General features: G+C 38.5%; 1 protein-coding gene across 2 annotated transcripts in view; it reads left to right on the forward strand.

Moving 5' to 3' along the window:
- Positions 1 to 26913, forward strand: part of GPR158 (G protein-coupled receptor 158) — a 210063-nt gene that overhangs the window by 95891 nt on the left and 87259 nt on the right. For both annotated transcript variants that reach the window (XM_056337775.1, XM_056337776.1), the window contains exons 4-5: positions 1182 to 1399; positions 25195 to 25263. In XM_056337775.1, the coding sequence (XP_056193750.1) occupies positions 1182 to 1399; positions 25195 to 25263 (287 nt within the window). The remainder of the gene's footprint in view (positions 1 to 1181; positions 1400 to 25194; positions 25264 to 26913) is intronic.

Consider the following 26913-nt stretch of genomic DNA (forward strand, 5'->3'; position numbering starts at 1 on the left):
ATGTGTGCTCATGTGCACTCGTACATAGATTTGAGAAAGCAAGAAATAATTACCCTTGTAAATAACCCTCTGCTTCAAATGTTTCAAGCTAAAAGTCTGAAGAGAGTTTCATCAGTCAGTATGCGTGTGCAACATTGGTGGAATAGGCTGCCTCTTGAATTAAGACTAAACAACTCATGATTTACTCCTTTCACTGATGGAGAGGACTTTTGATCAAAGACAGTGGAGCAATTCTCTGGTCTTGCAAAAGTGGGAGAATTTAACATGCATTTTAACACACTTTTGATTTGGTTTCGGCCACATTCTCTTGTTTCTGGAAGTTCCTGAGGCTGTCTTGCTTACATTAAACATTTTCAGCTAATTCAGTTTTTCTTCTTATTTAACAATATTCTTTTTCACCCCATTTCTTTCACCTTTTTATCCGTTAATTGCCTGTAGAGTAAGCAGCCTTTACAGGGGGTTACAGGCAAGTGTTTATGGATCAGAAAAAGTAGGAGTCCTCCGGTGTCCTCTGTTGGTGGGATTGAAATGTCAGCTCAAGAATCACTAATTTTCATAGACAACATATTAACTTGCCAGTAGGTTCTCCAGGTTTCCTGGTGTGCTTGTGTGAACAATGGAAAATTATACTTAGTGTAAGTGCACTGGTTTTGCTTTGGGGACAGAGTAGTGCAGTCATGCAACAGCATGGTGAACGAATGTTAATTAAGAAGGGTTTTATCTAATTTGAAGGTAATTAATTCACTGATAGTGTCTTTATGAAATTGAGGAACGATCTGAAATAGGATCAGAGCTTGTACTGTGAACATCAGGTAGTTAATGTGTCTGCTCTTCATGTGTCTGTAAAATCCTTTCCTTATTCCTGAATCTTTGATGTAATTTTTCCCCATTCAGAAGTCTCCTTCAAATAATTTCCCGTGCAGATTTGGCCCACATTAAATACAATGGGAGAGCATTTGGCATTTGATAAGGTCATTTTCCCTCATGTCTAAATTGGTCTGCATTTTCTGAACATGACAAAGGAGGGTGAAATGAGAAAAGCAGCCCTGACAAGCCATTTTGTAACTTAACGAGAGGGGCCAACCGGGAGGGCGAGGGAGTCAGCAGAGGACTGTTTTGCTGCTGTATGGAGCATCCTGTACAACTAAAGGTGTCTCCCCTTACCCTTCTGATACTTTCAGGAAAGGATGCAGAAAATCGCTTTTCTGGCAGTGAATTATCGGAGGAAGTCTACACCTGCCTACCCTGCAGGGAAGGATGTTCTTACTGTACAGATGATACTCCCTGCTATGCACAGGAGGACAAGTATTTACGGCTGGCTATCATCTCATTCCAAACACTCTGTATGCTTCTGGACTTCATAAGCATGCTGGTAGTGTACCATTTTCGCAAGGCAAAGGTAAGCAGACATGTTTTACTTTGATATTCCTGCTCATTGTGTGGTACAGATGTATGTTAGGTGTATAGCTTCTCATTTTGACCGTCAGTTTCTCAGGTAAGGAGCTCAGCTCAAGGAGGGGATGGGCTTTCCAAACAGGAATGCTTTGCTTTAGTCATGGAGGTACCTAAATTGTTTATGTAGTTTTTGAAAAAAAATGCTGAGCAGTTTGTACGTCCCAGTGAAATCCACTTACATTTATGGATGGTCAGCAAAAATCATGGAAACCTATTATGTTTGAAGTAATTTTGGAAAATCAGGCCAATTATGCAGGCAGCTAAAAGACTTGTGGGTATTTATAGTCTCAGGATCTTGAAAGTCTCTGTTTTACTACTGCTAGGAATGATGTTTGGTTTCAGTATGTTTGAGAGACTAGCTGGTAAATAATTATATCAAAGAAAAATCTCTCCAAATAATTCTAGTTCCTAGAGACTTTAAACTTGATTCTATGGTTAAAGATCTTACTTTTTCTCTAAAGTATTAATATATTAAAAGGAGTGTCTGTAAATTGCTGATGGAGGCTACGGTTATGTTTTATGTACTAACCTAATGAACCGTCTGATTTTAGCTCACTCAAAATCTTTTAACATATAACATGTGGAATCTCACTGTTGCCTTAGTAAATGCAGAATATTCTCTGAAGTTTCCAATTTACTAAAAAAAAAAGCAATGAACTGAAGCTGGCACGTATTCACTACCTACATTTGGGAGATGTAGGTGTGCACACAGTATGCTACATTGTTGAAATTAATAGATTGCTCCACTTTCTATAGATAAGCATTTCCATTTTGGTTTTTGAAACACTTGATCCCACAGTCTTCCTAATCCTACACTGTGTTACTAATGCATGGCTCATTTTGAAATACTTTAATATCCTGGCAGGAAATCACAGAATGAGCAGTAACTTTTTTTTTTTTTCCTCTTCTGTTTCTGACAGAGTTTTTGTATTTAATGGTATTGCATAAAATGATTCAAATTACAGACTTAATTGTATTTATAAAGCTTTTCATTATGAAAAATCTGTTGTAGGCATCTGTTTAGTTGCTTAATGTTAACTTAGCAGAAGAACTTAATTCCAATTTTGTGAGATTTTAGTCTGTATGGTAATGTTACTCACTTTTAATGTCATAGACAGCATCATGAAAGAAGCATTCTTTGTGAGTAAAAACTTTACACTCCTGAGTTACAAAATGAACAGAGTAGATTACTTGACATGCAGCTATTGCAAGTTTGGCCTGATTTATTTTTTTTTTACACTGAAATATGGATTGTTTTATAAGAAATTCATGTATTTTCTCATAAATAGTTTGAGATCAGAGATGAGTAAAACTGTTTACACTGTTGCACTTTTACACTTACATATGTTCTATGTATCCACTACAGTAAAAAAAAAATTATGTGTATGTATATATATATCTTTAATAATCATACTACAGAAATCTGGTATTTCAGAAAACCTGCCGGTAACAAAAGGTGCATTTTTACTTCTGTGATGATTAGGCATTTCCTAAAGTAGGCTATGAGTAAAGAACCAGATGGGATCTGAATTTTTAATACCAAAGCAATACTAAAGAGGCATATACACACACCTTTCCTTTTTTCTAAAGAACTTTTCAGTCTATATGCAAAAGCTTGAGCTTACTGTTTTCCAGGTTACCTCTTACCATTAGACATCATGATATCTGAACGGGTGAGAACCAGACATAAAACAAAACATTCTTTTTTCCAGAAAGAGAATTGTCTTTGAGACATTGTATTTCATTCAGTTCGAAGAGATTAATTCAATTATAATTTTGCTACATTAGAAGAGAGTTGACTTTGCTCTAAATATATATTTCACAAGGGAAAGGGGAGGAATAATATGGTGATTAACAATCCTTTCCTGTATGATCAATGTTTTCAAGGAATAGAAACTCATAAATAAGTGTTCCATTGCTTTTCATGTCATTCAACTGGATTTTTTTCTTGGATTCCTTTATGTTCTTTATGTTGTTGGTACAGCATGATTTTAAAAAGATAAAGATCTTGTGTGATTATCATGAAATGACAAGCTATGTAAAGGGGAAACATACTGGGAAAAATGAGTATTTGCATAAGAAAACTGCTGGTTACATTGGGTAATGACAGAATTTTGGAGTGAAGGAGTTAGAAGACTAGTAACTGACTATGTACTCTCCACCAAGGGGAGAAAGTCACAAAAATGGAAGAACAAATATTAAAATATATTAAAAATATCTGCATTTTGAGAATTGCCAACTGTTAGCAAAACAAACCTCAATTACGTTAGTATGTCTGTCTGTGATTAAAGTTACTGTGTTAAACTGCTCATTTCCATTGTGCTGGGTGGGTGTCAGAGGAGAGCACTTTTTGGATTCACTCCCACATATGGCACTGCAATATTCAAATAGTTACAACAAGTAATTTTTGATAGCACGTTTTAACAGAAAGAACTGTGTACTGCTACCATATCAAGAAACAATATTCAGAGTGTTTTAAGAGTGAAAGATAAGGGTTAAGAATAAAAAAAAATGCTAAATGAAGATGCCAGTGATGAAAAAAGGAAGAGTGGTACTTTGGTACAGTTGTTGATGGGTAAAATGAGCATGCAAATGGGATCAGGTTACTGCTCCAGTAAAAGTGACTGTGCAAAACACTAATGCTTGTACTTCATGGAGGCTCCTGGTAAATATAAACTTCAAAAAGCTAAGGTCCTGAAAAGTTAAGGTCTGCCAGCAGAAAGCACCCTGGGAAGAAACACTCCTGGCACCTTGACTGTGAGAATAATAATTCAGACAAAGACTGATTGAGGTCCATAAGGGCCCTGTAAAGATCTACTGCTCCACTTCCAAAAGAACACAGTAATAAGAACAGAAACGTTTTCAACAATTAATGCCAAAGTATCGTTGACAGAATGTGGCAACATGACTTTCATTTTGACATGGTCTTTATTACTGACCAAGAATGTAATAACGATCTACAGGGAAACATGGTAAGTATCAGCCAAAGTGGTTCCACAAGTGAAAGATCTTGGCAAAATGAATGGTAATAAATAGCCAAAGCCTACAGCAAGCCAGGTGACTAAAGCCAGGTTTCTCTTTAGAGGAACCTTTACAAGTCTCTGAAGTTTAAGGTGTCTTCTTTTAGAACTAAAGATGCCTCTAAAGAGTCCTCTCCATGCTTCTGAAAGAACTCCTCTACAAAACTGTGGAATTACTTACTGTGGAGCAAGCTACTGCTTACATTAATAGCAGTAGAGGAGGAATGGAAGATGAGAAATGTGCCATCAGTGTTTACAAAGAATTCCCATAATTGTGACAAGAACTAAAGATCAATAGGTCCAACTTATATGCTTGCAAATTCATAGAAATGGTAATAAAAAGTAGAACTAATGGGTCCGTGGATAAGTGTGGGAAGTGGGCTTTTGTGACAATGTGATGCCCTACAAATGTATTTATAGCTCTGTGAAAGTGGGTTATGAGCATGTGGATATGAGAGTACTTTTTCCAAAGTCTGCCACCAAAAGCTCTTAAAAATCCATGATCTCAAGGGGCTAGGGAAGTCACATTTCTTGTAGGTAACCAAGAGATGACAAAGGAAAAGACAGTGCAGGAAATGTGGTATAAGATCATGTAAGACAGGGACATGTTGACATGTGAAGAAATATTCATGGTTCCTTTTTTAGTATCGCTAGAGGGTGTTCAAGGGATCTCTCAAGAGGTTAAAAAAAATCAAGTAGGTGTTTTACACAACTTTTAATTGCTTTGTGTCACTCATTGGCAAAAAATATAATGGATCCCAAAGTATAAATCAATTCAGATAGAGTTTAGAAGGAATCTTGAAGGGTATTTCCATTATTAGCTGTTTAAACACAGTGGTTTTTGTGAAACATCTGGTACATGAAGTCCATTTTTTTTTTATTGTTAGAAACTGGGAAGATAGTCCAGAAAGGATAACTCTCTGCTGCTCTCCTTAAATAATGCAGCACAGGCCATGACCTGAGGTAGGACACTAGAGTCTGAATCAGACGAATCAGAAAAGACTCTTGGCAAAGAGTCATTAAGGTAGATGTCATGCCTCTTCTTGAAAGCATTGTAGTTACTCATATGGACTTACACATTTGATAGGTGGCAAAACAAAATGCAACTCACTTTTCCAAGACACAGTGACTCCAAACTATCACTGGTACTACTGACCAAAATCTTGACGTTGCCAACCTGTAAATGAAATGGCAAATTAATGACTTAAAGCAGTAGCCAGCTTTGGCAAACAGTACAAAATGGAACTGCAGAAAGATACTGTGAGAAAGCTCAGATCAGTGCTGAAGAATTCGAGGCATTGTCAAACACAGGTGAAAGTGACTCAGCAGTCCCAAGATTAGCTCAGCAGTAAAGTTATTAAACTACAAGAGTCATAACAGGAGAAAATCACAGGCAGAAAATGTGGCCCTGTGCCGAGAAAAGGGAGAGCTCCAAAGTAAGAATAGAAGAAATTTGGAAGAAGGCACAGGAGTAGCAGAAGCTAAACCACTAGTGAAAAGCATTGTAGGGAAAGACAGGATGAAAAATGTAACAGATAAAGCAGATGCTTCTGCTATAATGGGAAAAGACAAAGCATTTTTAGCAGGAGAATAAATGGAGGAAAAGTGCCAAACAAAGAAAAAAAATGAAAAAAATATTCACAGCTAATATAGAAGCGAAAGCAGATGTGCAGATCACTTAAAAGAAATTGTTAGCTACTCTAGACAACCCTCATGCCAAGCAGTAGTGAAAACTGGAAACCCTGAGCCAGGCATTGACACAAGCTGCAGGAGACTGAAAAGCTCCTGGGAGATGGAAATGGATGAAATCCCATCAGAAAAGCTGACAGCACTTGCCGCCACAAGTTTAATGACACTGGGAGTCAGTGAAGCCTGGGAAAAAGATTTTTCCTCAGTAGTGGAAATGTTGGAGTTTTGATAGACTGGCCTGACAGGGTGATTTTGCTGAGTACTGCAGCTGGGGAGATGCTGAGGCTTCTGCAGTGTAAGAGGGGTAAAGGGACACTGGATGCAAAACAAGGAACAGGCTCAACTGAAGCTCTCAGCACTTGGGGTGGGCTAGATATGTGTCCTAGCATTTGTAGAGGAGCATATAAAGGAATAGACTCCTCGTATTACTTTGGTTGTCAAAAGACTGACAGACTATGAAAGGATTTTGAAAAACAGCTTTCAGCCCTACGGAGTCAGATCTTCATGGCTGTATACAGAGGTGCAAAACGTTCTCTAAGTTGAACAACGAAGAAGCGAATCAACTCAAGGTGAACACTAGCAAACATCCTTGTGTGCTATGGAATTATTGATTGGATAATGCAAACATTGCTACTAAAAACACATCCAAAAAGTATGAGGCTAAGCTAACAAAAGTAGCCAGCAAGGACAGAAATCACTGGTGCTAAAAGAAATATTTTCAAAAAATAAGCAACTTAATATTGATTTTTAAGAAAAAGCATCAACAAAATAGGAGAATTCATCTATGTGAGTAGGGTTACATGAACCAATGGAGAGCGCACAGGGAGTGACCAACTGCAGTATTGATTTCATGCAGTGTAAGGGTAGCAAAGCTATACAGCACCAGAAAGAAACAGAATGTTTAAATAAATATAAAGAAAAAACTTTTTTTAATTTCAAAGCTAAAAAAGGATTTCAAGGGCTAAAGATCTACCAGAGCCTTAGAGAGGAAACCAGCTGCATTGTAAACACGTTCTTACAAAAGTACCAGACCGTGGAATGACATTACCTGTGAAGAACCTAAAGAGCTCATCAGTTATCAGGCTGCCTTTTCAAATAAATCAGAAAGAGGAGCTGAAAATAACTGACCTTCACCTAGCAGCATACCAGCTCAAACATGGAGCTGTCAGGTAGAATACAACTGCTGGGAGGAATTTTAAGTGCCCTTAAGAAATGCTAAGAACCACTACTGGCAAAGACACCAGAGAAGCTGATCTCAGCTGTAGCATAGAAGAGGCAAATTTCTACTTCAGTGATAAAGGAGGAATGACAATGTGATGCCAGCCTTGACTCACACTAGACATGTTCAGAAAGGTCATTGACTGTGAATTCTCATTCAGATCAATGCTAAAGGCCTCAGAGTAGTTGCACTAAAGCCAGGCTACTTTGCCATCATCTTTGCTCATCGTGCTCTGCTGTGCTGCCAGATCCTGAGCGTGCAGGGGAACTGCAGGTGTGCGGGAGGAAACCTTGGGGGGATCTGGTGGTTCAGTCTTCCTAAAGTATCTGTGGCCAGCATCTGTAGATGTACATCCAGCACATCAAGGTAAAATTGGCAGCAATGAGCGCACTTGGAAAAGGTTGTTTTCAGCTCTGAAAAACAATGGGAAAAAACGCTTAAAGGAGAGTCTTCAAAACAGCAGTTTGGAATGGTTTTGTCATATGGCATTAACAGTGATGAAGGATTTTGATAGAGCCCATTGAAATGAAGGGCTTTGCCCTATTCAAGACCATTTCCAATCCCAAATATTAGAAATTTATAACTAAATGACCCTGTATTGTACTGGTGCCCACCCCCCCTCCATTCATGAACACTCAAGAACTGTTGGAAATACAGAAATGCACATACTTTTAATGAGAGGAGAAAAATACATATCTGGAACACTGATCAGGGAAAAACCTCACAGTTAACAAGACACATGGCTAATCATCAACAAGAATAAATCATTTTACATCTCTTGAGAGAACCGTAGCAAATGAAAACAACTGACTGGTTATATATGGTTTTTACTCTGTCAAATACAGTTTTCCAGTGTTTGGAGTTCAGGATGGCTAGATATTCTATGCTACAGCTTTCCTATTTTTCCATTTAGTGTAAATACATTTAAGTGTTCTGCTAAAAATTATTTCAAAACTTTGAAGACAGGCCCTAAATAATGGAATTTTAAACACTGCAGGAAACTGCACATAGATGGAAAGGCAACATGCAAATTAATGCTTAGTTCCCCTTTCTAATACTGAGAAATCAAGAATATCTTTTCTCCCTTACTGCAGCCATGATAGGATGCAGTAATTCAGAGTGAGATAATCACAGGCTATTGATGCGTGATACATCTTTAAATATTAAAGCATGCTGGCTTTGCAAACATACCTTTTCTGCTAATGTAAAGCAGCTAATTCTTTTTTTTTTTTTTTTTAACTCTACAGTGGCATTTTGATGTGCTTATGCCTGGATGCCTTTCATCTTTGGTGCTCATTCTGCTTTTTTCTCCCTAGACACCAATTTCTGACATTTCAGCTGAAGTGGAAACTTGATAGAGGGAAGAGATCTTGCACAGATGGAGCAGCTGCCTTTACATGCTGTGCTGGTTGGTGGGCATACCTGACAGTTCACTCAGCACATACACATTCTGTACAGTGCTTTATACACCCTTTCTTTATCATATCCTGCAGTGAGAACCTAGTTTCTTGTCATTTTTCAAAGAAGTTCATTGTAGTCTTGAGGTGTGCAGCTTTAAAGACATTGGTGATGTTTAAGACTTATTTTTAGTGGAATTCTCATTTCCTTTATTCATAAAACAGAACTCATGAAATGTTCTTTCCCATTTTTCTGCATAGTTAAGGTATGCCTTTAGGGATGCTGTAATGTTTTAACTCTCACGTAAATAATTGCAGAGTGCCATATTGAGAAGATAAAAACTGCAGGGGCTTTTAGCCTGCAGCAGCAGTTGAGAGTGCCAGATGATACTGGCTGCTGGAGTTCCCAAAGACAGCAGGCAATGGTAGCCATGGCTGCAAAAGTTGTATTGGCCTGTGTTTGCAGGGTGTTGTGGTATTCATTTCATAAGAAAAAGGTTTCATATCTGTATATATTTGCATTCTAATATATGATTTAGAGGAATTAAATACTTGTGAATAGAAAAATAAACCTAGTTCCATTATAGACACTTTAGGTCTAAGGAAAAACTGAAGTATGAAGAAAATAAGGAACTAGCTATATAATATGTTGGTTAATTCGGTCTCGTAAGAAGAGATAATGAGAAGAGCAGGGTGGTAGGGAGCACAGAAAGGCTGTATACAGTGTTTGCTAGGCAGTCTACCCCTAATTGACACGGTAGGTCTTAAAAATGACTTTTCATCGGTACTCAGCAGTAGCTCTGAGGATTCAAGACCTATGATCTTCTTCATATATCTTTATATTAAGCCAACATTTTTCTCCAAAGTTGAATTATGCACCTTAGGGCCCATCTGAACAAAATACATGACTTGTAGGGCTGTGCACTGCCTTCAAAGTGATGTGAATCAGCCATGAACCGTGACATGTTTGTTCCACTTTGGCTTTGAGACTGATTCCTGGCTTTTACTTTGTTACCCTTAATGTCTTGCTGTTTAAGACCTCGCAGTCTACAAATCATTGTCATCATCTGTTCTGCCAATATTCCACCAAGCTCTACAACATAGACCCTCAAAGATGAAATTGATGGAGCTGATAGTAGTGCACTTTCAGTGCAGGGTGCTGGCTGGGAAGATTGCTGTCCCCAGAGACAAGGCTGTAGTAGTAGTAAATGTAAGTTTAATTGTATAACACTATGATTTCACTTTTAAAATAAATGTAAAATAAAGGTAATTGAATCCTTGAATTTCAGCATATATTTTCCAGCAATGAGAACTATTTACAGCATAGCATAGTTCTTCCAAAGCTGTTTCAGAGCTAGAAATAAAACTGAGCAAACTGCTAAGGTTTTGGGTTGTCTGTTAGTCTCTGTCTTCAATCCTTGCCGAGTCTTGTGTTTGTGGACCTTGTAGGGAAGCTGAGCAGACCAAATGGTCTGTCACATGATAATAAGCTTTCCCCACTGCTTCTCTGATGCAGTTACTTCAGGACAGTTGCGTTTAGCTGAAGTTTCATTTGGGTTTGTGAATGGACATTTACAGATTTGCTGGGAAGAGACTTCCTATCATGTCAGCAGAATAACAGAGACATTACTTATTTATCCTGTTATTTGTCTTGGAGTTGTATGCTGCTGTGAACCTTCCTTGTACAATCAATAGCAATAGCAAAGTCCCCAGGGGTTTGCATGAGGTCTTTGGCATGCCTCCCATTCCAAGAGCAGACTTCTGTCTGCAGCAGGCCTTTCTTTTTGTTTTAGGAGTCTTAAGCATAGGCACAGAACAACTATTCCAAGTGTGAGCCCAAGTTGTAGTGGGGGGACTTTTCAACCAGGAAGGCTTGCAGAATTTCATAGGACAGTCATTTGCTTGATGAGCTCTTTGTCTCTGGGAAAAGTATTTGGCCAATGGACAGGGCCAAGTTTCAGAGATTGGAATGTGTTTTTTGATGCAGCTGTGATTTCCATTCCAGCGTGCCAGTGCCTGGACCCCATTTTGATGCTGAAAACCAGTATAACTAAGGTGAAGCACATCTGAAGATGCAAAACCACATTTTGTAGAAAATTCCACTCAAAGAGAAAGAAGAAATAGGTTAGATGAAGAAACAGGGAAAACAAACTATCAGAAAAAATGTAGTAAAAGAACTTTCAAATAGCAGAAATAAAACTGTATTGGAAACCTTATTCTAGGAAGTGTCTTACATTTTTACCTGATTTTTTTTGTTGTAAAACTTTTATTTAATGGTGGCATCCACAGAGAAACTTTATATGCTGCTTTATTGTGGTTTTTTGGCTGTATCATGGTGAAAGCTGAACACAGATCGTTGAGACCAAAACATATGCCTGTTCTTCATTCTTTTATGCATTTCTTTGGGCAACAGTTGAAGGTTTATAGCTCACAAGCAGCAGCCTTATGCTGTCAGCTTCTCTTTAGGACTTCGTGCTGTGAACACAGTCAGATTGCTTTCTGCCTTTCCTGTCCTGGCCATGCCTCCCTCTGTCTGGAATAAAATCTTGACATTTTTCTCTGACATCTTATCATCAATATCAATATAACTGAACAGAAACCTTGATCTCCTCCTGCTTCCCTCTAAGACATCCCAGCTACTGCTTTCTTAGTTGCTATAGCAACCTGCTTGTTATCTAACATAATTTTGGACTCTGGAGCTCACTTTGCCTCCAGCTATGTCTAAGCCTTCCTGAACTCCTTCTAATACATGTTTTCTGCTTGGTCCACAGACCTGAAATTCTTGTCTCACCTTGTTATCGTGTCTCGACTGCTGCAGTGTCCTTTCAGCTGGCCTTGGCAAATGCAGTCATGGCCTGCTCCCGTCTAGTCAAACCAATGCTGCAAACGATTATCTTCCTGCCACTTTGCATTGCCCTCATTGCATCTCCCTGCTGATACCGTACATGAGCTGTACCTTTTGGTTTTTGAACTCCAACATGAGTTTTTCTCTCTGTCCTGATGCCATTTCTTTGATGCAGAAGTTTCAACACTGGCCTCCATCATCATCTTGTTACATTTTTCAAAAAACAACCCTTGTTCTGTTCATACTTTCCTCATGCTTAGTAGAGGCTTTTTGAGAGCATCCCCTGCTCTCCATATCATGACTTCAGATTCAAGTGCTAACAAAGTATGTGACTACAGGTGGGATACTGATAGGCTGGGACGACTGGTTGCTTGTTGCACTATGAGATATTGCCTTGTTGTTCCATCGTTATTTGCAACTGTTGTCCCTTATCTTAAACTCCTAACAGTCATTTTTACTTTCTGCTTGTGCAGGGTCCGTGATAACTTGAAGCTGACCTGGGGCTGGGGTTTTCGGCAGTACAGTGCTAGGAAGAATAATTAAGTTATACATAGTAATATTTTCTTCAAAGGCAAATAGACTTTTATTTCCAGTGAAACATAAAATCCATGATCTAAACTTAATGAGAGATTACTTAGTGTAATAAATTCGGAAGAGCTAAAAGATCTCACTGTTTTGGGATCAGCATTTCTCAGATCCAGTCATAAGTTACTAGTTCTGAGCAGTTCAGCCACTTAGCTCTTGTAAAGTGAAAGTGAATAAAGTAAACTGTTGTTGGATTTAAAATCTTCATAATTTTAAAGTTTTGTTTGATTTGAAATTAGTATAATGATCTTAATCTATAGTTTGTTTGCCTTCTCCGTCATGTGAATAATGAGATTTTTTTTATCTTTATCAGGTTTATTCTAACCCTTCTCTTCTTACATCATTCTTGGTTTGTTTCCTCTGAGATACTATGAACCTTGAGCTTTGCAGTCAGGTTGGTTTTTTATCCTGTAATTTACCATAAACTCTTTCTTTCTACGTGATTGAACTATAATTTATACAGACTGTTTTAGTGAGCTGTGGTATTATCTTCTGTAACAGGTGATGCCATGCTGAATAAGAAAGCTGAAATTCAGTTCAGGTATTCTGAAGGTATTTGTAAAGTAAACCAGGGGAACACGCTAACTGATCCCTTCCTCCTGCTCATGAAATTTGGTTTTGTATTCCATCAGATATTTTGTATAGTCTGTTTGCTGATTAAATCCTTGCTGATTAAACAACTATCAATTTTAAAGCACATGTCATTCTTGAAGACCATAATGCCTTTGCATCTTCCTTTAATTTCATTTCTGCATTAATTTAATACATAACCTAGTGAAACAGGCACTTTAATTGATCCTGAATTTTGACAATCATAATTTTACATACTCAGCTTTCAAATTAACTATAAGGACCAGACTGAAACTGAACTTAGACATTATTTACCTCATTACTGATTTTCCTTCATCTGCATACTCATGACTATTTGGTGAGAACCAGTTATCTTGATCTAAGCAGTGTGTCTATAAGGATGGAATTCCTACTCTTAGAAGAAAAGATGCCCCTGGGACATTAAACATTTTCACAGTCAGGGTTCTTCACCAACAAATACTGTTTTTTCAGGTATCTATCTGTCTTGTAGGCGGTGTAGTGCAACTTACATGCAGCAGGACCCATGTTTCAAAATGCAGAACACCTTACCTTCATCATGATGTACTGTAGCAGGTTTCATTACTTGTATAACAGAAAGGATCAAGGACCACATGAATTGGAAAATAAAATATTTGGGGATTTCTTGGATCCCTAACACCTTGTGCACTTTTAATGAAATTGATTTATGATTGATGGCTGCTTGACCTTTGCTTTTCCTAATTTTTTTTCAAGTAGAAAGTAAATTTAATAATTATATTCTGTTTGAGCTCAGGTACAACTAGTGATAGAAAAAAAAGTTGACCTTTGTGTAAGTATTCTTTAAAGGAAAATGAAAAAACATGAGGATTATATTTATTTGGTTTAGGAGTACTGCACAAAGCCTGCAGATGCCAGAAAATTCTGACAGTTTGCCAATATAGCTTAAGTGGCAGCACATAACTGTAGGCCTATCTTTGGAAAATTGGCCTTTACATGAAATTTACTGTATTTGCAATCCGTGCTCTTTTAGAACGCTGTTATTCAAATAGAACAATTATCATTAAAACTATTTCTCTGTGTGGTAAGAGGTTGAGCAGGACACAGAATTTCATCTTACTTCACAAAGAAATTTTCAAGAGGTGCAACCATTTCTCACTTTAAGAGTGTTTCCTGCGGTTAGCTGGGAATTAGTTGCTTGGATGTTGTACATCAACCAACAATAATAAAATGAAAGCGTAGCCTTGTTATGGCATTTGACATTTCCCTTTTCCTCAGTAGCAGTCCTAACCAGTCCTGGAGTTTATTATCAATAAAATAAAAAAATGACAACAGTGCTTTTCCAGGGTATCTAACTGAGGCTTCAGGGGACTCCTTCCAGTTGCCTCTGTGCCCATTTTGTAGTCCCTAGTAGTCCTTGTCCAGGTGCAAACAGGATTAAGATAACCACCAAAATGAAATGCAGTTCTGCTCTTAATGTCAGCGGCTGTCCGGCTGGGCAGATCTGGCTTTTGTCTCTTAACAGAGGAGCCAAACATATTGCTCGCTGTAGCTCAGCCTCAGGGAAAGAATTCTTTCTCTATACTCTATATCTCTAGATTATCAATGTATTCTATTCCTTAAAGGTAAACTTCAAGTGAAATAAATTTTATGAAAAGTAGCACTTCAGTATTTCCACACAGCTTCTTCGCTGTGAAAAAGATAACAATGTGTTTGTAGCTGGGAGAAGTTACACAGGTTGAGAGACAGGGATGAAGTTCAGTGGGCTTTAGAAAAAGAGCACATGGAAATCCAAGCAAAATTACAGTCACACTGAAATAAATTGTTCGCTAGGAAGGCGTATTTCAGTAAGAAAAGAAACTGGTAACAAAACATTTCAACCGGCTGTAATTCAGACCAAATATTTTCAGCTTGAGGAAACCTCTCCCTTCTGTTGTTTGAGAGAAGTAGAGAACCACCTGTACCAGGAAACAAGAATTTGAGCAGGAAGGGTTTTCAGAGAAGTAAGAAAAAGGCAGATCTGGGAATACAATCCAGTAACTTGTCATCACATCTCCTGGGTCCTCATGTGTGGAGTTGAATGAATCTGCTAGACCTGCAGCTCCAGGATCACGCCTGAGCTGCTACTCCAGGGAGCACTAGGGAGCGAGCACACTGCCATCATATGTATCTTTAGCTAAGCTTTTTGTTTCACTTGTTTTGAGACAGTTTTGCACAGTAATTTATCTGGTTACTTCAAATACATCAGCTTAGCACAGCAGAGCAAACCTGTATCTGTTCCCTATGTTCTATGCCCTTCTGTCCTTCCTATATGTTTTCTTCTGTATCATTCTGTCATGTGTCCATGTGTGCTTTCCAGTTGTGCACGGAGTGGTACATACCCTTTACAGTTTAGTAAGTACGAATGTGTTGTGTTCAAAGGTGAGATCAAAGATGAAATTTGTCTTCGCTTTTTTTCTAATAATTTCTTGTAGGCCTCATTTATCTGTTCTGTAACAAAAAAAAAAGATCGTGTTGTGGCGGTAAGCCACATCTGCAAAAGGAAATTTTCTTTAAATCACAGCCCCACTCAGTCATTCTTTATATTGTAAAAGTGACAGAACTGTTTAATGAAAGTGAAAAAAAAATCAAAATATGCCAACCTTTTCCCCTCACTAGGTTTCCATGGTACCATGCTCATATAATACACAGTGGCATGTGGCCCTGGGGAGATCTGCAGTCTTCCTGGACTGACACCAAAAGTCTACAGTTCTGTTAATTCAGTAATACACAATGTAGCAGATACAGAAATACTTTAGCTTCATTTAGGCTCTTAATTTCTTCTTTTTTCTCCTCTCTGAAAATACTTTGACACTTATATCACAGGCTTTGTGTGATGATATTCAGAAATTCGATGCTAATTAGTGCTGCTGTATTTCCTGGATTGCTTAGGACCACAGAGAATTGAAATGCTGTATCTCCTGTGCTTGTTTATCCATCATTTCAGCTTTTTGTTTTGTTACACTTGATGCAACTTGGCCAGCTACATTTTTTTAATTTCCCTTATGCAAATAAATTGTTAAGCATTTATTTATGACCCTTTAACTGTGCCTGAGAGGCACAAATGACTTCTTTTCCTAATGTGATTTGCCATAGAAGTGGTGTCACTTTCTGAGATTCAGGGATAAGGCATGACTGTTTATCTTGAAGGCTACTAATGTGGTCTAGATAGTATGGACAGAGAGAAGACTGAGCAAATCCCAAGGCATAAAGCAGCCCTTCACCATCAGTGTTATTTTTGCAGGCCTGGTCAAGTAAATGTGCTCTGCTAAGACAATCGGTAGGGGGAAACAGAAGGTGAGATGGGGGATACTTGGCCTGCGCTACCTATAAACTCCCCACCCCCTCATTAGTTTCACAGGCTATATACAGTAAAGCTCTAAGTTGAGAGGTGGACTGGCAATAGCACGTGTGGAGCTGATGAATATTTCATTCCTGCCATGGAGAAAGCTTCAGGAGCAAACCAAATAGCACAGTAACACAGAAAATCCTGCTTTTGAAGTGTGACATGAACATGATCTGGCTTTACCTATTCTTCTCCAGTGACACCTGGGAGTTATACCACGTGCTTGTTCCTCAGCTCTTGTAGTCACCATTTCAGTTTTTATCTAGGAACTGCCCTCTTGTATTGGTCAGTTTGTTTAAGAAGTAGCTGAAGGTAATAGCAAGAATAGAGAATGAAATTCCATTTTTATGCTCTAGACACATGCAATTTTAGCTCCTTCAGATCAAAAATAGAGCCAGTAGTCAGACAGATAAAAAACTCTGGCTGAAACGCTGTCTTGGAATGAGGTGGATGAGGAAGCTCTATGAAAACCCCTTGCCTTGATACAATCTGTTCATATCTTGTATGTCTCTTCCATTTGTCCTGATCTTTTCATTAATCAAATGCCCTGAGTAGCAGCCTGGCTAAGACCAGGTGGCTCCAGTGTAATCAGGCTGAATATAAGCCTACGGTGAGCTCTCACCACAGTCCAGGAAAAAAACATATACTGGGCAGCAGGAGGGTGGCCAGCAGACAAAGGAAAGCTGTTACTCCACTCTACTCAGGGGTAGTGAGGCTGCTCCTGAAATACTCGGTCCAGTTTTGAGCTCAGTGGTTCAAGAGGAGTGTGGAGAGATGAGAGAGTCCAGGGGGTGATTACTAGTGGAGACTAGAGCATATAACCTACTGGTAGAGCTTGAGGGAGCTAAGCTTCACCAGGATGGCGAAGAGGAAGCTGCGGGGCAATCTAGTAGCAGCCTGCTTGAAGGATAGTTGTGAATATGGTTCCAAACACTCCTTAGTAATAACAAGTGATGGAAGGGGATGTGACGAAGGGAAAACAAGTCACAAATTATGGCTTCGGAGGTTTAAGCTAGGCATTAGGTAAAACTTTCTCAGTAGGAGAGAAGTGCCAGACCAGAGTCAGCTGGGTAGCACGTCAGTTACCCAGCTCCATTCTTGGAGATTTTCAAGACCTTGGATAGACAAAGCCATGGCTGACCTGATCTAGTGTTGGCAGTACTCCTGCTTTGGCTAGGGGATGGGACGAGATGACCTGTACAAGTCCCTTCCAACAAATGTTTCTATGAGTGATTCTATGAGATTAGTTAGATTTTATTATGCACATTGTGACATATTAGAGTATTTATCGATATAAAGCATGCATAATAACAGGTGCTATGGAAGGAAAAGGGCATCTCAGTCTTCTTTCAGCTGATGATTAGTTGTTTGTAAAGGTCATATTCCCTTTATTAGAGTATCCTGGAGAATATAAAGACTTGGAACTTTCTTTTTTTAATTTCCTTTGGATAAAGTGGATTAGAACAAAACCCTGTTATTTATAAGAATTTTTCTGGTAACTTTCCTTGACATCATTTTAATTCATTATAGTGAATAGTACTGCTTTAGGTCAACTAATTGATGTTTTACCTTTGTCAGTAGTTACAGCTTTATCTGTCTGTGCAGTGTTACTTCATTTTCTTTCAGTTTCTGCAAGTCCATTCTGTAGATTACTAGGCATTTTTGCTCTGCCACCCTACCCAGACACCTCCTTTTCTAATATATTCAAGAGAATAAAGGGTGGTGATCTTACTATGAAAAGCTGTGTAAGTCTCAAGTTTCACTGGTCATTTTCTGTGTCACAAGACTTTGCAAATGAGTGTTTGTTAGCAGATGTGACCCCTAGGACCCACATTATTTCTACTTTTACTGGCCCATTCCATCTCACTTCTTTTTTTTCTTTTCAGATTAATAACTTTGTGTTTTCTCTCTGTACATTCCTAACATGCTAGCTCCTTGCCTAGAAAAGCTGTAGACCTCAAAAACTCGTAATGGAATCGGGGTGATCTACATGTTAGCCACCTGCATGGTAATAATGCAGCTGCACCTCAGTCGTGTTTACTTTTATCCGAGCACTGATGAGTGGTCACACAGTCTTCTGTGTTATGCAGTAGCTATATAAAAAGAATCTGATGTTCTTCACTCAGGCATACGCTCCCTCTTTCATTGTGCCGCCTTCTGTTCAGGTGTTCAGTTTTCAAAGCAGGCGTTAGCCCCAGTCCTGCTGGTTCAGCCGAGCCCGGCAGTGACTCTGTGCCAAAGGGGTGCTTCTGTCTCAGCTGGACTGCCCTTCACAGGGCAGCACAGACCTGTGGTGAATGGCTTCCCCCCTGTAATAGTGTGTTTGGTTTGCTTTTATTAATGAGAAAAGATACATGAGAAAGTTAGAAAATGGCTGTATTTCTCTAATAAACAGTGAATGAGGCCTTCTGTAAAGGAATTGCTCTGCAGAGACTGCTATGTTTGCCTCACAGGAGAGCAGAAGTAATGAACCAGCCTCTACTTCCTTGTCTTGCTAATTAAGAATATTTTTACGTGGTGAAATATTGAAAACACTGTTAATGAGAAAAACAGTTTTGACTGCCTAGGTGTCTGGACCACATGAAGGTCTGGCAAGGTCTCCTGTGTCACAGGGTTGCCTTGCCTTGCACCCCAGCACCCTGATTTTGCTTTCCCTGCCCCTTGCCCCAAGGGTCTGTCTCCTCTCATCAGCACATCTTGCTTGACTGAGCAAAAGAACCTGCTGTGGGGTTACCATGACCCACCGTTACATCTCATCTTCCAAGGGGAAGCCTACAAAGGCAGTTTCAGTGTAGCTCTTCCTCAACTTGTTTATGGACTGAACATGTAGCATGACATGATGTATCATGACTGACCCTATATGTGGACACGGAGTTGCAATCAAACCCTGAATCTCACATGGAGGTGATATCTAAACTCAGAGCCAGTAACAACCATGATTATTTCTTGACTTTGTGAATAGTTTTGTTTACTGTAGATCACCAACACTTATTTAAAACTTTTAGTCACTGAAATGCAAAACAGTCAGTAGCATCTCACAACTGTTAGTAGCTGTATCACAGCTGAAGGAGCTGCTGTGAATGTTTCCTAGCGTGTTCCTCCTTGAGTTGGAGTGCTGGTCCAGTCTGTAGTGGCTGTATAACACAAGGGTATGTGCTCGGCTATGTGGCCTGTGCCACTGCCTACATCATACTAGTTTACTTAAGCTCACTTTTTCCATAAATGCCTCTCAAAGTACATTACATAGAGATGCAAGACATTTTACTGTTCTAGTATGCAGATTTTTAGGGACCTTTATGTCTTGTGTCCTCACTACTTCATTATTTGCATTTGCTACCATGTACCTCAACCTGTCTTGTATTTTGCTAGCTGGCCCTGTTGATGGCTTCCCATGAAACACATATTGTAGTTCACTTGAATTCTTCTCATGGCTGACAATTTGACAAAAGCATCAGATTTGCTACAGTTGTCCTAGAGGATTTTATTGTTCATTGGAGAACTGAAGGACGGTAGCTACTCTCTAAAAAAATTCTAGCTCAGGATGAACAAGATGGTAGAAACCAGTACGTATCTGGTCTTGACCCCTAATATATATATCGTACTACTTTTTGCTTCCTTTTGGTTTGATTCCAATTTTTTATTTCTGGACAGAGACTAGATTGAAGCTAATGCCTAGTTCAAGCATTACCTTTCCTCCTTTGACTTATCTTTATTATCTATATAATATATATTATCATTATTACTACTACTACTACTATTATTATTCCAAGATCTCAGTTACCTAACAAGCAAACAAACCTAGAGAATATGGAAAATGTGTGGCAGAGGTAGCTAATTGAAAGTTAGCATGAAGCTAGAAGCAAAATAAATTGCATTTAGGTGTCAGCAATGTGTAACCATTGAGACAGGGAAAACCAGAAAGGACAGCTTTACTGGCACAAATAAGTAAACATAGAAGTAAAACTCCAAAAGGGAAATGAGCACACAGATGAAGTGACAATAAACAGAACTGTATGTAAGATGAACAACCAGATAAATAAGCAAACCCCAAAATAAATGCCAACAAGCAAGGCAGATGCAAAAAAACAAGCAGCTGTTGAGGAAGAGGAAGAGAAATTGAGCAAATGTTACATGCAAGTGGAAGAAAATCCTACTGTGTGGAATTTCAGGGCTATGTCCTAAACGGTCATGATTTCTGTGAATTCCATTGGAGATTTTTAATTGTGCAGACAGTATAGGTGGGCACCAGTTGGTGGAGGCTTTGCGTTGTTACTTGTTTCCATCTTTCGTTTTCTTAAAAGAGCAAAGGCCTTTTTCCTGAGGTATGTGGGCATATTCACTCCTGTGTATGTTGCAGATTCCCATAAAGTCAAGCTGCCCACAGCCATGCCTTAAGGGGGCTGTATCTGCAAAGTCTGTACAGTGGAGGATTCAACTTTTGGTGGAAAAACTGGTGCTCAGACACTGGCGGAAATACTGTCTATCTGATATAGAGTATCCTTGTCTAATAAATTAATTTTAAAACATCCTGCTTAGTTTTGGTTTTCTCCTCTTTAGCTATTCCCTGATACTAAAGCTTCAGTGTTGGATGAAGATGCTACTTCCTGGACCTTACCTCTTGGGCTACAGTGAGGGTTATTGGAAGAAAAAAAGTCTCATACATTTTTTAAGTCAATGTGTATTTTTTTCTAACCCAAAAGCTCTCATGTTACCTTTTTGTTATTAAAAGATCTTTTTCTTTGCAGTAGAGAAAATTAACCATTGGCATTTCAAAAATGTAGTTTGGGAGCATTCTGATATTTCCATTTCCATCCCATTTTTTTCTTTTCTCTACACTTATGCAAAAATAATTCTTTGGTTGGACTATTTCTTATTTGAAGTTTGTGCTTTTCTTCATTGCTGTGGATGGCATTCATCTCTGCCAGAATGTGTGCTCCATTTGCTGAAGAATCCTATTAAGGAGAGCTGTGGTATCTGTAAACATTGGGTTAAAACTCTCATACTCCAGGTATCAAAGACTGAGATAAAATCCCAGTCAAAACCTGGATTCAAGCTCACTTTGAATTCCACTGTTGCTCTGTAAGCCACACTTCTTTCAGGGCAGGAAACAGAAATGCATAGAAAATCCAGAGAATGGTTCTTACTGGAACACAGGTGAGAAGAAAATCATGTTTGGAAGAGGAGCTGGAAACACTGAAGTTCTTTGCCCCTGCAGGTTATCTTATGATCGTGCCGCCCAGAAAAAAAGCTTGATAAGAAAAGACTTATCAGCATGTGCAATAATTGTTTAGAAAACGATGTTCACCTGAGGAGCTGTTTGAAGACCAGCTTCTTTAGGCCGTTTCCCTATATCTTCCCTATATGATGCCCATTTCAACTAGTGGCTTGGCCATTTGTCATGCACAGATGCATTGTACAAAATAAGAAAAAAACCCCACCTTCTTCAGTGGCTTGAGTATTGCTCAGAGAGACATGAGTTCACTGACTTCTGCCATTGTCTTGTACGGTGTTGGACAGAGCCCTCTGCAGTAATTTCCAATGAGTAAAGTGCTGTTCTCTTTCAAAGGTGTTGTGAAGAAAAACTGATTCAAAACATGTGGAGCTCCCAGCTATGGCAGAATCAGGGCCACAAAAGGAATCTTGTGGACATGGTTCTATAATGCATTTTTTAAAATTTGTGATACAATGCTGGACATCACAAAGTGTGAAACCTATGTTATCGGAGGCAGACTTTAACCTTTTCTAAGCTTTCTGAGCTTTTTTTTTTTTTTTTCTCCCATTTGCTACATACAGAACTTACGTCTCAGGCTTAATTTGTGCGTTCACTAGAAGTGTGAAATAACTCACACTGCTATATATGGTTTATGAAAATATTTGCACTTTCTATTGTATGTGTCAAAGCAGTGTGCATGATCCATAGCTTCAAATGTATAAGCTATAAAGTAATTGGCAGTCTAGTCACTTCTTAATTAAAATAATCTGGAAGTATTCCATTTAATGACTTCATAACTGGCATCTAAACATTTGCTTCCAGCTTTTTGGTGTTAGATCAGAACAGAAGTGTCTGCAGAAAACAGTTTTGAAAAGTTATCTATATGTATTGGTTTTTGTAATGCTGTTTGAAAAAGTTGAATGCATCTGAATACAGAAATATGGGTACATAAATAATTTTATTACAGCAGCCATAAAAGATAATATCATCCCTGTGCATCTTTGTTTATTGCTTAGGGATGCTTATAACAAATGAGTGTCTCACAAATGCAGAATCAATGTGCTTTGTGCAATTTTTTTCCCTGTTGATATATATGCTTTGTGAGTGTCTCTCTGGAGCATCCTTCTAGATGAAGTGAGGCAGGGCTGTTAACGTGGGGGAATGCAGTACAGAAGTGGTGGACTGTCTTTACATTAGCAGACTAGTGGGTAAGGCTGCCCATATGTCCAAGTGACAGAAATAAATTCTATAAAGTACTGACTCAGCTGAATTTGATACATCATTGAACAGTGTGATCGCTGGAGCCTAAAAAAACTGACATTGGCATTTCAGTTACTAGTTTCCCAGCTTTTTGCATCTGAGATTGTGTTTATGCTTTACCCAACATCATAATGGAGAAAAAAAACCAAAACAAAACACTTTAACTTCAGTTCTTGAAACAAATGTCTTCCATTGCAGGAACCCAGTATAAATATAAGCTGCACTTGTGAGTCAATATTAAAGTTTTAGCAATCGCTAAGGCAGACATTGCATTCTATTCAGAAAGGTGGTTACGTTATTTTAGATGTTTGTCAGTGTTTTGTTTTGTTTTGCTTTGCTTTTTTAAGAAACGTTTCATGGAAGCATGAAAATTTTACTAGAAATATATATGTCTCAGTTTCAGGGTGCAATTTTAGAGAGAGGTGGCAGAACAGTTTTGCAGTCCTTAATGTGAAACTCTTAGTACAATAGTGTAAGGTTAAGATCCACAAGGAAAAGTGAAAGAATTGGAAAAATCTAGAAGAGAGGAGGCATAATAATGGTTCTCAAATACATGAAAAATTCTGGCCAAGAATAAGGAAAAAAAGGTGTGCTCCTAAGATTTTCCTGCAAAAATCTTGCAGTGGTTGAACCAAATAGTCACCACTATCATCTTAAGACCAGTGGAAAACCATTCATAATCCTCACTCCAGGCTTTAATTGCGATTAAAATAGCATCAGTAGCACCAAGATGCCCCTGGAGCTATTTTGTTTTTTCTTTATTTAAAACAGAAGCTTTGATGTGAATACCCATTGGAAGTAACTTCTGATAATTTTTGAGGTGCACAATTATGTAGGATGTTGATGACATCTCTGCTGATATACATGCTTTAGACAGCCTTGCTGCAAAATGTCACCATTGCTAGAAATTAGGTAGCTCCATAATTGTCTCATATCAAAAAGGTTTTCTGAGAATTTTCTCCATGTCTTTCAACCTATGTTCAGTACATTAGATGTTGTAAAAATGACCAGTTGAAAAAATTAATGATGAAATCGGAAATCAGAGTAAGATTATAGATTCACTGAAAAGCTGCATTTTTATCTAGCAAATTCCCAGTCTTTTGCAAGCTGAAACTGGACCCCAGGGCACCAAAAATTTGTCTGTACATCCATTCAGTTTTGGGGTTTTTTTTTAATTGTCTTACTTCTGAAAGATAAGTTTCTCCCATCTAGAACTATTAGAGGGATTACCATAAAACATTAATTCCAGCCCACAAGATTTTGTGATGTGAAAGAAGGGGATTTTTCAAAAGATTTTTGGAAAAGCCTCTTTGGCTGTCCAGTCTGCCAGCATTGCTTGGATTAGGAAAGCACCGTGTTCTTCCAGAACAGCGTATGGAACAGGGTCTCAGGGGAAGAAGATGGTTAAATGGGAAGCAGTGATGACATTTTGTCTTTAAGATAAGGCACAGATGCACTATACATAAATTGTGGAACTTATTGGAATACACATTGTATTAGGAAAAAAGCTCGGGGAGTGTGTGTGGGGGTATGATGGATGACACGGAACACACATGGGGGACAGACGGACCTTCTCACTCCCTACAACTCCCTGACAGCAGGCTGTCGGCAGGTGGGTGTCAGTCTCTTCTCCCAGATAACAAGCAATAGAACAAGAGGAAATGGCCTCAAGTTGCACCAGGGGAGGTTTAGATTAGATATTAGGAAAAATGTCTTCACAGAAGGGGTGTTCAAACCTTGGAACAGGCTGCCCAGGGATATGGTGGAATCGCCATCCTGGGAAATGTTTAAAAAACGCATAGATGTGGTGCTTCAGGACGTGGTTTAGTCATGGACTTGACAGTCCTGAGTTAATGTTGGACTTGATGATCTTAATGGTCTTTTCCAACCTAAATGATTTTATGATTCTGTGATTTTTTTTATTTTAAAATGTAAGAAAACTGTGATGGAGAGCATGCATTAGAATCAATGAGCAAATGGCATGATGTTTTACAATTCTGACAAGTTAATATCTGAATCTTTGTATATATTTTGAATCTGAATATCTTTGTACAAAATTTCAGGAAAAATAAAGGTGCTTTCAATCTAAGAGCACACTCTGTATTCAGTAGAATTGTAGATTATTCATACATATTATAGAAGCCAAGTCATTAATATTGAATAAGCCACAATGTTCGAAGTTCTTGAAATTTATATAGTACAGAACACATTCTACAGTTGAATTCATATCTGTAATTCCCATGACCCATCTTTCTTCACACTTGAGAGCAATTTCATCAGTTTCAAAACATATCCAGGTAATCTGTGTTGAATAGTATTTCACATAGGAAAGAGTGATTTTTTAAATTGGATTTTGTAAAACACAACCATTGTAATGGGCCCGTGAATTAAAGAATGTGGAGCATGCCAATATGACAGACAGCTTAATACCGTGCTTTAATAAGCATTGCTGTAGAAGCATTATGCTGACAAAAGTGAAGGTGCCTTCTGCAAAGAACCCAGCTTCTAAATGGCACACAGAAAGAATTTTCTAAATTTTGTATTGTTTTTTGTCTTCTAGAGTATCAGGGCCTCAGGGCTGGTGCTGTTGGAAACCATCCTTTTTGGATCACTTCTTCTGTACTTCCCAGTAAGTCAAACTATACATTTTTTGAAAAATTTTATTCTTGCAGACATTTTAAAAAATTGTATGAATTACTTTGATGTAAATATAAATTTCAAAACTGTTCATGTAATTATTAGTTTAATCTGACTATAAAATATGCTGTGTTTTGAAAAGATTCTTAAGAACACTTGAATGTTTTACTATATTTGTAATAATTCTTCATTTTCAGTGTAAGGAACTTTCCAGTGTCTTTTACTTGGAACTCTTAGGTGTTCTGGATTAAGCTGAGTTTTTGCTTTGAATGATACCTCTCTAAGCTATGATATGGGAAAAATATGCAAGGTGTGTAAAACATTGATTATACCAAGTATTTCTGTGGAGTGTAGTACAAGGGAGAGTAACAATTTCAGTGTATTACTAGCATATATTTTGATGTTTCTGAAGCTACATGGTATCTGCAATGCCATGTATTTAGGAAAACAGGATGGTATGATCCCTATGCTCTAAGTGGGGAAAAAATGTGATTTCACTGTTACATAAGGATTCTATCACAAAACTCACAAAAATATAGATCCTTTCTCTTTTAAAAAATCCCAGAAAACCTGAGTTTGTTAATTGCCACATAAACCCAAGGTAATGACTAGACAAAGCAAGACAGCGAAGTGTAAATTCAATGAAATTGATAGAAAGCATGCAGATCAGGAGGCAATCAATGATGGAGTTGTGGATTATTTTAAAATATGTTTATGTCTCCTTTCCTCAATAGTCAGAATCTTCTGTGCTTTTACAGACCATCATGTAGTTACTGAGAGACAAGCTGGAAAACAAAACTCCTTAGCAGTTGCTAAACAAGTAGCAAATAAAGGGTAGAAGGCTGAGGTGTGAAGAATACTATAGCAAACACAAATACTGATGGAAGTTCTATACGTTGATTTTTGAATCATGTGGGCCTTTCGTGTTCTAAAGAAAAAGTGTGTCCATTTCTAAGATGGTTTTATGTGTTTTTTCATCTTTCACTTTGCAGACATCAGGAAGAAAGTAGTTTTGATTTTTTTCCATATTGTACGAATACTTTTTGCAACTTGCAGTACCTCTCCCCAGGGTTTTCAGAGCTTCTTTCATATAGTTTTCCAGTGAGCAGAACTGAAAGCCCATGCACTGCTTCCTCAGGTGGTGTAGAAATGCTGGGAAGCATTCACAGAAATGCATAAAGCATATAACACAAGGGCTTTCCTTTCCATGGCTATCTCCTCTTGGCTTTCCCAGAGAACCCTGGATCCATGTAGTGGCTTCCCCAGGCAGAGGCTCCGTAAGAACCAGTCAGTGTTTGTACAACCTCAACTCCAAAGTATGCCAAAAGCCTCATAGCTCTCGCTGTGCCTGCAGTCTGCTCACCCATCACTCATCTTCAGTTTCTTTCCCAGTTCTTGTCTTGATCCTCTAATTGTATTTCAAAGGATGAACGTCCTTTGGTGGCTATCTATCTTCAGGCTTCAGGTGCTCAGCCTTGGGGATACTGTCAGTGAAAAATCACTTCTCTCTCAGCAGTTGACTTGAAGGAGAGCCATACTGTTAAGTGCAAGAGATTGCCATCCACTGCCTTCACATGCAGAGGGAGAGGAAAAGAAATAGAGCTGGGAGGGAGAGATTTGATAACCAAAGCATCCCCTCAGC

The sequence above is a fragment of the Falco biarmicus genome, chromosome 4 (genome assembly GCF_023638135.1).
Source record: "Falco biarmicus isolate bFalBia1 chromosome 4, bFalBia1.pri, whole genome shotgun sequence".
NCBI classification, from domain to species: domain Eukaryota; kingdom Metazoa; phylum Chordata; class Aves; order Falconiformes; family Falconidae; genus Falco; species Falco biarmicus.